This window comes from Amia ocellicauda, chromosome 1, assembly GCF_036373705.1.
Source record: "Amia ocellicauda isolate fAmiCal2 chromosome 1, fAmiCal2.hap1, whole genome shotgun sequence".
Classification (NCBI taxonomy): domain Eukaryota; kingdom Metazoa; phylum Chordata; class Actinopteri; order Amiiformes; family Amiidae; genus Amia; species Amia ocellicauda.
The window spans coordinates 11471469-11483260 of NC_089850.1; the positions used below are offsets into that span (position 1 = coordinate 11471469).

At 38.4% G+C, this 11792-nt stretch overlaps 1 protein-coding gene across 1 annotated transcript in view; it reads left to right on the forward strand.

Moving 5' to 3' along the window:
- The window catches only part of taf1b (TATA box binding protein (Tbp)-associated factor, RNA polymerase I, B), a 31955-nt gene extending 21644 nt beyond the window's left edge, over positions 1–10311 (forward strand). The window contains exons 14-15 of the mRNA XM_066717190.1: positions 1930–2155; positions 9608–10311. Coding sequence (XP_066573287.1) covers positions 1930–2155; positions 9608–9806 — 425 coding nt within the window. The 3' untranslated portion in view covers positions 9807–10311. The remainder of the gene's footprint in view (positions 1–1929; positions 2156–9607) is intronic.
- Positions 10312–11792: the final 1481 nt, after the last annotated feature.

Consider the following 11792-nt stretch of genomic DNA (forward strand, 5'->3'; position numbering starts at 1 on the left):
CATGCTCAGACCGCCTCCAACAGAGACTTGCGATAGAGATGTGTCCCAGCATGCTTTGTTTGTCAGTGAAAAGACCTGCACTGACACGAATTACATTAAACAAAAAGTAAATGTATTAAAATGACCAAATCACAGTCCATTACCATTGGAGCTAGTCATGTTAAAAAAAACACAATATGTGACATGAACATATTTTGTTATCTATACAATACCTTCACTTTTTAAAATAGCTTCTCCATTTTTGTTTTGTCCCCAGTGCCAAATTATTCTCTGCCTAAACTAGAACCTATACAGTACTGTGCAAATGTTTTAGGCAGGTGTGAAAAAATGCTGTAAGGTAAGAATGCTTTCAAAAATAGGCATGTTAATAGATTATATTTATCAATTAACTAAATGCAAAGTGAGTGAACAGAATAAAAATCTACATCAAATCCATATTTGGTGTGACCACCCTTTGCCTTCAAAACAGCATCAATTCTTCTAGGTACACTTACACACAGGTTTTGAAGGAACTCGGCAGGTAGGTCGGCCCAAACATCTTGGAGAACTAACCACAGTACTTCTGTGGATTTAGGCGCCTCAGTTGCTTCTCTCTCTTCATGTAATCCCAGACAGACTCAATGATGTTGAGATCAGGGCTCTGTGGGGGCCATACCATCACTTCCAGGACTCCTTGTTCTTCTTTACGCTGAAGATAGTTCTTAATGACTGTTGCTGTATGTTTGGGGTCGTTGTCATGCTGCAGAATAAATTTGGGGCCAATCAGATGCCTCCCTGATGGTATTGCATGATGGATAAGTATCTGCCTGCACTTCTCAGCATTGAGGAGACCATTTATTCTGACCAAATCCCCAACTCCATTTGCAGAAATGCAGCCCCAAACGTGCAAGGAACCTCCACCATGCTTCACTGTTGCCTGCAGACACTCATTCGTGTACCGCTCTCCAGCCCTTCGGCGAATAAACTGCCTTCTGCTACAGCCAAATATTTCACATTTTGACTCATCAGTCCAGAGCACCTGCTGCCATTTTTCTGTACCCCAGTTCCTGTGTTTTCGTGCATAGTTGAGTCGCTTGGCCGTGTTGCCATGTCGGAGGTATGGCTTTTTGGCCGCAAGTCTTCCATGAAGGCCACTTCTGACCAGACTTCTCCAGACAGTAGATGGGTGTACCAGGGTCCCACTGTTTTCTGCCAATTCTGAGCTGAAGTCACTGCTGGACATCTTCCGATTGTGAAGGGAAGTCAGCATGATGCGTCTTTCATCTGCTGCAGTGAGTTTCCTTGGTCGACCACTGTGTCTGCGGTCCTTAACGTTGCCTGACTTTGTGCAAGTGAACCTAGAAGAATTGATGCTGTTTTGAAGGCAAAGGGTGGTCACACAAAATATGGATTTGATTTAGATTATTCTTCTGTTCACTCACTTTGCATTTAGTTAACTGATAAATATAGTCTATTAACGTGACTATTTTTGAAAGCATTCTTACTTTACAGCAGGGGTTCCCAATGTCTGGTGATGGAGGGCCAATTTACAGAGTTTGCATGGGATGGGGGGCTGCAGAACAAAATTAACCAGAGATGAAAACGAAATATGTCTGAAATCATTTCTGTTAGGGAACATTTATGAATTTTAATTGTTTAATTATTTTCTCCCAAGTTACATGTGCAATTTGTAACAGAAAAATGTTCAGAAAGTGTAAAAATATAGTAAAGGTTTAGAAAAGGGGTGGTTGAAGGTTGGCAATGGGGGGCCACACCAAACATCTTTGAGGGCTGCATTTGGCCCCAGGGCCGTACTTTGGGAACCCCTGCTTGACAGCATTTTTTCACACCTACCTAAAACTTTTGCACAGTACTGTATGTCAGAATGTATAGCAACACGTATAGGATCTCTGTCCTTCAGACTCTGCCAACAAAGTGCTCTATCTCTAGGTATGGTAGAAAACCTGCAGCTGCATTTCGAGAGGCTCTCTGATTCAGCCCCGGACCCCCCCAGAAAGAGACCCTCCAGCTTCCTGTTTGCGTGGGATGAGGACAGACCTGATGCACTCTGTTTCCACCGGTCTCAGCTGGGCAGCACTGTGATACAGAATACAAACCCCACTGTACTCTCCAACAAACAGTACTGGCACACTGCATTGCGGTCATGTGACAAAAGGTAAGGCTTTTCTTATTCATTTTTTGATTGTCGTTATGATAATTGGTTTAATATAGTGTGCTGTTAATATTGCACTTGCATCAGCCCACATCGTGGCTGTGTAGCAGTGGTGGATTCGAATGCAGACAAGAATCTTGTACAGATTAAAAAATACTTTTGAGAGTACTCTTCTACAGATGTTTCAGATACAGGTGTCCTATTGTTTGTAAACAAGAAAACAGGCCACAGGATCCAATCAGCTCGCTCCTCTCACTGACACGCCCACAGAGTCAGCTCCTCGCAACATCCCATACTGCTGTCGGGTGTTGTGCATGCAATAGAAAGGGTGCCGTAGTGCTCCTGAGTGCTCAGCCTATGAAACACAGCCCTGATTTTCTCTGTTCAGCCTATGAAAATCAGCTGACCATGGCTTGTCTAACCAATGTAAGAGGACATTCCTCCTGGCTTATCTCTGCATCCCTTTCTCTAATACCCTCACCTGTTGTTGTTTGTGTGTTTATATATTTGTCCCAAAACTCAGAGACATAAAGTACTACACTAAAACCACTGATATGCTAGCCACATGCTTTACTTGTTACTGGTTATTAAACATTTGGTTGGTTTAGCATTGTGCCATTATGAGGATGCCCTATGATTATTGATCTCTAAATCTGAGAGCAGAACACATACTTTAAACTCTTCAGAAAGCAGTTAGGTTGGTTTAGTTTTACCCAAGCCTAGAGGTTTTGATGACTTCATGTTTGTTTTCCCCCCAACTCTAGTCTGAAGACTTGACAGTCTAGTTTTCCTATCAGTGATTTCTCTCAAGATCCTGTTTGTGTGAGTGTTGCTGATAGGTTTTTTTTTATTTTTTTATTACACAATGTAGTTCTTTCAAGTGATCCCTTGGAGGATGCATGCGCAGTAGTGGGATAAAATCTGCCTTGATATATGAACCACAACAGCCTGCAGGAAAAGTTTCCAAATCCCATAACGATTCGAAACATCAGCAACCTGTCAGGGTTTAAACGGGAGAGCCAGCACTGTCAATGCGGGGCAGTTTTCCCCACTGCCTGAGATTATTTGTAGTGTAAGCAAACAGAGCCCCAGATAACATCTTCCCAGCAGTTTTTTGCTTATTAAAAACACATTTTCTAAGGTTGTTTTGTTTCCCTTCCCCCCCAAAGAACTGGAAAACCCAACCTTGCACATTTATTTATACCAGCACAGTTGTCCTTCCTGAAAGAACATAAGACGAAATTACATGTATTTTTTGCATATTGTCTGATTATTATAAGATTTAGTTTTAGAAACCTGTTTCTATCAGTGTAAAGCACTGTGTAACCAGTTACCAGGTGCAGTGCTCAGAATAGGCCAAGCACTGTCGTTGCTGCTTGAGATGTAATCCAATCAGCAGCAAGCCCCGCCCCCTGGGCTAGGTGGTACCAGTGACACATTTTTCCGCCTCACGCAAGAGTCACGCTGTTTGTTTCAGAAACTACTCAGAAGGAAGAAATGTATGGTGTGACTATGCGTATGTCTTGGTGGACGTATGTGTGTGGTCTACATCACTGGAAGCTTTAGTGAACAGGGGGTTTGAATTGTAATTTACCCCCCTTGCCCAGACATAAAAAGAAGAAAACTAATAATATATAAATGGCACTTTAGCACTTCAGTATGTTGTGTTTCATAAGGTAGTCTGGGATTAAATCAAAACTTTCACCCACACATTAAATGAAAACGCCAAATGTGATCCTTCCACTGCGAAGTACAGGTTTGTATTTTTATTAGGGGGCGTGTCAGTTTTGATTTAACCTGCCCCATAATAAATATTCAATTTTATTTCCTAGTTTGAAGTGCATGTGTGCGTGCGTGTGTGTGTGTTTTTTTTTTAACAGTTACCTACATTTGGGCTGGTATTTCCCTGACTCACTCTGACACTTGTAACACTCTAAACCTATTGAAACAATCTTCATTTCCTCTGTTTTATATTGGACTGTGTTGTTTTGCTGTTGTGTTGTTGTACCTTATAGTGCATCCGTTAAATGACAGTGACTTTACCTTCCTTTTAAGGGGTTAAAGATGCCCTTTTGAATGTCATGTAGCTTTGCAGCCAGTAATTGCAGTGGTGTATGAGCAGGGATTACTGAACCAATGTTTTTCTTTGTTTGCAATGTCAGCTTCCACTTGCACTTAAACACAGAGACTCGGAACATAAAAGCACACTGCAGCCATTGTGCGCATTGCCAAACAGACTATAGTTATGTGATCAATGAGTTTCAACCTTTTTCCAGTTTAGTTCCTAACAGTCTTCTTCAACCTTGTCTCTTTTCTTCAAAATGTTGTTATTTATGTTTTGGGCAGTTCACAATAATTGCAACATACTGAATTACAACAGGAACTGGATAACAGCGTCATTCTGTCAGTCACATGGGTAAGGGGACAGTAGGTTTTTTTATTATTATTATTCAGAATCGGAGTATTAAGAACAACAGGGTCTTCAGGTTTTCGTTCCACTTGTGAAATTAGTCAAAAGCGTAAATTACTCATTTAACTGAACCTGTTTAACATGTATCTCAGATCTAAAGTAGGCAATGATTTCAGAAGAGACCTGTCAAACCAGTTGGAATATGGCCCTTATTCCTCAGACAGGATATGAAGATAGATGGGTCAGACCTCAGTCCAAATGCCTGTGCTGTTCTGATGCAGTTATTCCAGTGGTATTAATGTGGCGTTCACCGTGTGCTTGACTCCATTATTAAGCTGTGGACCGAACTTTAATATTGTGGTGAACGGCTTTGTAAAACAATGCTTGGATGCCACCATGGCTCTTTTCTCATAGATTGAATGATTTACCAGCACTGCCATTTATTGGAATGTAATATGTATGTTTCTATAAGATGGCGTTACATATGCTGGTTGCTTTCCCATTGGTGTGCTTGAAGACGGATGAATCACAGGATGTTCAGTAGAGAAGATGAGTCAGTGTAGATGGGTGTATAGTGTCAGTATTGTGTTTGCTAGTAATTCTTGCATTTAGTATTTTCATTCCTGCTGGTGGGTTTATAGATCAAGATCTACACGACTGATGGCTTTTGATAAAGTAATAAATGACTGGCTACAGATGAGCACCAACCATAATGATTGGAAAGACAAAACCTAATCATCTGAGGTCGGTAAAAAAGACAAAAAGTCTGAAACTACCATTTTGCAGACAGACAAAATAACTAATTGACTTCAGATCTCCTTAAGGGGGAAATGTGGCAATGTTGAAAAGAAATGTCAAGAGTGGTGAAATAATTTAGTTTTTTGGAAATGTAGGATTTATTTTTGTTTTATTTTTTGAGGCTTTGTTGTTGTAGGAAGTGAAGCATCTACCCTTGGGTCAAATTAGTATTGTTTCAGCAGCAAAAAGTGTCTAAAAATATGATGGGAATGCTTTTTTCTGTGAAGCTCAACTATTCATACCCAATATCTCACTTTAGATCAATACTGTAATTGCTCTGTGCCTTGTTTGCTGTTAATCTATTGAATTGGTTTCAGTCAAGATATTGAAGATATTTAGTTTTAGTGTGACCTTAATAAATAAAACACAAATATGCAGCAGCCTTAAGGAAGTGTTCCAATGTGATTAAAAGAAAACAATGGAAATACATTTTTGAGAGGGGGTGTGAGATCAGAAGATTATGTTGAATAGAGCAGTGTGTAAGGACTTGTCTTGAATTTTATACAGGTAGCAATAGGAAAGCCAGTGCAAATAAGGTGAACAGCAGAGTAGAGTAAGTAGTGAGAAAAGCATGTTGCTTAGAAAGTAAAGGCAAGACTATGCCAGGCAGTAAGAAACAGGGAAGTCAAGGATGACAATGGGGTTTTTGGTACAGGAAGAGGGGAGAGAGGGGTAGACCCAAGGCCAATGGAGATAGAAGAATGATGAGGAATGGGGCAAATAGTATGTATCCGGTATCTGTATTATGTTATGTAATTAATGTCATACACACTATTTAGATTGATGAAAACTATATTATAAATGCGAAGATTTATCAAACTTGACTTTCCACTCACAGAGTACACATTGATGGTTTGAAGTCAAGTTCTGGTCTATTCCATCAGGTTATGGGCTTAACTGCCTCCAGTTGTCAAGAGAACATTTTTTACGCTGTGCAATTGTGTGCTGCTGTCCCCTTGTCTTTATTTGCTTCTCATTTTCATGTGCTTGGCATCCTGGTTGTGTTTGTCTACAGTGTGGTGCCAGCAGCTAAGCTAACTGTCAGGGAATGGAAGAACAGATGAGGAAGAAAATTAATTCACTCACAAAAACAATACAATAATCCCTGGAGATACACAACTTTGAATTATGCCGTTTTCACATTATGGCGATTTTTAAACGGACGTCCAAGCAGGATAATCAATTTCAAAATATGTGACACATATGTGACCACGCTTTTTCCAGAGAGTGCAGGGAGCTGGCAAGAGATTATTTTACTAAAACCTACTGGCACAACCTTCTTCTAATGTAGTTTATTTAAAGTGCATAAATACATTTGAACAATTAATGCAAGAGTTGTGTTTATTAAATAATTTGTAATGTAACATTTTGACATCTGAAATGCATGACTAATATAATTACATAGAAACAGAAACATTTAGGGCAGCAGAGAGACACAAATGCAAGAAACAATCACAAAGTGCAAGACCAAGATTTTTGGTTTTATTATTATTATTATTATTATTATTATTGTCTTATCAGAAATGTATAACTGTATAATGTATAATAAAATAATTTGAAAGCATCCTAGAGCAATCAAGAAAGTTTTGAAGTCACCATACAGCAGCAGTAGATCATAATCTTAACTGATTAAGATTGTCCTTGATCTCAATTGAACATTTTAAGTATTTTTATTTTATAGTGCTTTATATCCATGTTAACTGAAAGATATTCATTGAATGTGATGATGTAACTATAAATAAAGTATTGACTGAAAAATATTTCATGTGTAAATATGCTGTCTGAGTAATGCGTATCATCACATTTCCATTATTGGTAGGTGATAATGCTCCCCGAGCTGCACGGTTCTCCCCTACACAAAGTTTTCCAGAATCGCAACACTTGCGTACCTTGAGGGATTACTGTATATCCCATAAAGCAAACACACAGTCCAAACAGTAGGTAATTCTACTCTAGGGGAAACTTTAACCGTTTAGTGGAGCTGCACTGTAGCAGTCTTTGAGCATTTTTAATGTTTTTTGTACCATTCAACCATAATTTCTGATGGTGTATGTCAGTAGCAGAAAGACCTGCATTGAAGGCGACTGTTTGGACAGCTAAGAGATGGGTGCCATATGATGTCACATGGGTCGAGAAAATAGCTTGAAGCTACAGCTTGAAGACACACTGTTGCCACAAAGCTAGATTGATCTGCTTCTTTTATATTTGCAAACAAAGTCTGTTGGAAGACCGGCAGAGCCCTTGCCAAGAGTGGGCGTAAAGTAAAACCTCAGCCATGTAAGAGTAAGTGTGGCTTAACCTGCTGTCTTTTACTGCACTGAGGAAATGGGATCAGTAAAGGGTAGTTAAGTTATTTGTAATTTGGATATAAGTTGCACAGAACAATCCAGAATTTCTATACTTTCTGATTCCTTAAGAATGACCTATTCCTCAAGCAAGAGAGTCTTTACTAGTTGGTCTGTTCTTTACATCTGTATACACAGGACCTACATTTTATGTCAAACCATGTCAAGACCTCTTTGCTTCATATAATTGTAGTCTTCTTTATTGCACAGTCGTTTGTAGGTAGGAAAGTTTAAAGGTCTCTAACTGCCAAGATAGTCTCCTCATCCACAGCAGTGTTTTTAGATGACTATCACTCTGCTCCAGGCATCTTGAGCTTGTAGGTGTGTGTGTGTATTACGGTTTGTGCCTGTGAGAGTGGGATGTGCATGATGGGTGTAGGTTGAGCTATTTTGCTTTGAGCAAGTCATTAAAGCATGCCAAGAGTTTGTCTGTTTGCAACCCTTTTTTTTAGTTCTGTTCTTGTTCCCTGGCCCCCTCTTGTTGTATCTTTCCCAAGTTTTTAACTCAGAGATACTACCCACAAAGTTTGAATGTGACTTCATAATCATCACTTAATACAAAAAAACAATTATAGGGGATTTTAAAATTCAGTATTGATAAACATTCAGAAATACATTTCAAATGGACTCCATTTTGACATTTAAAAAAACTAAATTGTGTGTAAGGAGTGCCTACAACAGTTACTAGTGCAGTGATCTGTAGTACTGAAGGTGAATACAGATCAGATGTGATATTTACTTAAAACACAATTTGGGCACTTTTTTGTACAGTGGAAATTATGGTCATAAACCAATAGATGTAACTAAAATGTATATTAAATACATTTGCTATCTATTTCTATTTCTATTAACCTACAATACATATACATATACATACAACATGTAAAATGTTTTGCAATAAAATGTACAGTGGAAGCATTCTGTTGAGATTTAAACCTTTTAACTCGCCTATAGGAGTTCCTTTTTCATCCTTAAGGATCCATGAACCCTAGTGGTTATCTGAACCAAAGAACTGTTAAAAATAATTGGGAAGATAATCCTAAAATCCCATTTGCATTTTACAGTGTTGAAATTAATCATATTCCCTTGTAAACATTTTTTGAGATGCCTATATAGGTTTGTTCATATCTTTACTATATTTTTTCTGTTCATGCAGCAGAGAGAAAGGATAAGGCACAATTGTTCTAATCAGTTTCTGTGTCATATCTCTTAATCTGTAGCAAGAATTAAGTGGTTTTGTTTGTTATGTAGAAGTTAATATCCGTGGAATAAGATTTGGACACAAAGATTGTGTGACTGGTAATTTTTTGTGTTGCTCAATTTACATAAATTAATTAGCAATAATAATAGCACATTTAACCTGTTGGTCTCTTGACAAAAGTCAGATTTTTCATCTTTTTTTATTAAACCAAGTTATTTTCTTTTTTTATGTGTTGGGCGTACTAGATCATCTTTCATAAGGAGTTTTAATCCTACCTAATGTTGTTGGACATCCTTGTCTGTTTATGTTATCCCACATCTGAATCCAAACACAAACAAACATCCAAGCGTATCAGGCTTCCCATGAGGAAAAACAAACACCTCGCTGGGATACAAAAGCATGGGAGATGTGTACTTCTCCAGTTTTCTTTCAGAAGTGTGTTGATATCAACAACTGTGCTACACAATAGCATCTCCACATTTTATCTGGGCTAGAATAATTCATTTGGGGGGAGGGGAGGCTGAAATGTTTGATGATAATGATCATTGATGATACTGAACTCCTCCTGCAAGTGAGAGCCCTGTCTCTAAAGCACGTTTGTGTTTTACTCCCAACAACCAATGTGAAAAGATGTATTTACACCCTGCCTAAATTAATAACAGACTTTTTCTTTATTTTAATCCTCGTATTTTGTTTTCTAGAAAATGTGGAGACCATTTTAAGACGGACAAGCACACACTACCCAGAAGCTACCTGTTTGTGCTCAGCTTGTTCTCCTTCCTACTGAAAGTCAATGTTTCCTTTATACATGCAGCGGTCCATGAAGTTGAATGCAGATTCTTAAGAAAGGTTTCAACGCAGAAGAAGATAAAGAAAGTTAAAAAGATATATACCCTGTAAAAAATAAAAAATACTTTTGCGAATGGGCTTTCTGATCTTTTAGGCTATTGTTTGTTTTTTGGAAGCTGCATGTCTGGAAATGTATTAAACATTACTGTATAGAACACTGCCTTTTACTTTAAGTCATTTGACACCCATGTGTACATTTCTGGAAACGTTGTTGTGATCGTTGGAAGAATGTGTACACCGTTAAGCCACTGTGCTTAAACTGGAAAGCACTGGTTATTTGGAGCCCAGTTTCCAGCATAGACTGTTGACTGGGGAAGGTGCAATCACTTCCTCTTGATCACTATTAAATTAGCCGTGCTTTTCAAGACCGCACATTATTATCACTGTTTTTGGAGTTGTCACAGAATTACAGGACAGTGACATTCCCGAGTGTACTGGTGTTATGATTGGGCTTAGCTTTGATTACCAAGATGGTTACTGCATTAATCTTAGTCTTGCCCGTCTCTGTATCTGACTCTTATTTATGAATCTGGATTAATAAAACTGGATTATTCAAGCTTTGTTTCTTGCCAATCAATTGTCGCAAATACCTTATTAGCTGTAAATGTAAGACCTTACCTGTGTAATTGATCTGTTCAAATTGGCATTTGGCTCTGGAAAGCTATGCAATTAAAAACATTTTTGAATTGGTGAGTGTATCTAAAAGTGAAATGCATAATTCCCTGGGGTGGATAGGAACTTGCCCGTTTTCATCAACAGCTGCCAGTGCAAAAACTGTGGTTTGTGGTTTTGTTTTAATTGTCTAATAACAAGAGCTCCATTCTTGGGAAATTAAAGGAAGTTCGGAGTTGTTTTTTCAAATGCTCTTTAGAATTAATTATCCAGCAGGCCCAGTCATCACACACTCAGATCTCTTTTTTCCTGTTAACTTAATCTCTGGATATTGCTCATCTCTATCTCATGAAGGTAGTGCTTGGCCCAACTGCTCTCTGTGTAACAAGCTTGCACAGCATGCATATCCGCTTCCCCTCACTCTTCTTCATGCGTAAGGATGTGAGCCAATATCCGGAACGAGCATTTGGATCCAAATACACCTTCCAATGCAGAGCTGAACCGAATCTCGGTTCTGTCTTGTGTATCATACAAGAAAAGTGGCCTTCGTGACACGTCATATTGATGTGTAATTTGAAGGGTGGAGATGCACTTTCAGGTCAGTTGTGATTAAATTCTTGTTCTTAATTACATTATTTATGTGTGTGTGTATGTGAAGTAATATTTTTCCTCCTATCTCAGTCTTTTTTGGTACATAATAAATAAAAGGACAAAAAATTAGAAAGCCTGGTTACACAGTGAACAGCGTAGGGGAGATCAAACCTCATGTTCAATACCCCATAACAGAAGAAAATCGTGCAGTTCCTTTAGTTCAAATGTCTCCAATTGCTATAAAGTAAAAAGTTTATCTGTGAGAAAACAGGAGTGTATAGATGTTCTAATAATTATAAAAGGAACTTAAAGTTGAATAGTTTAGCCATTAAGTATTTGAGTAATTTCTATTAGATTGAAATATGACTTTTTCTGTCTTTATTCATGAAGATTATATAGCTGATGTGTCCATATGCAGTAACAATATAAAGATATTAAGTGCATAAAATAACGAATCCACAAATTTGGATGTTTGCTAATTTATAATGGGTGACATTGTAGACATAAATTAAACCATATTTGTGGCTCATTGACAAGTTGTGCTTTAAACGCGTTTGCTAGGTTGCTGTGATTATTGTGCCTAATAAACGGCTTTGAAACATTACATTTGAATGCTTTCTGTAATATCCATTTGTATTCTAGAATGGCTTCTTTCTCATTTGTTACATATAGGCCACAGTGGAGGAAAGGGGAAGATGATTATAATGTTTAGACTTCCAGGTCACTGTTGTATACATGTGTGGATTTCTTTTCTCTTCCCCAGGGTGATAGCAGCACCTTAGTGTGGGTGTGGAGGACTCCCTAGCCGGCGGCAATTAGACCAACAGCCCGTTT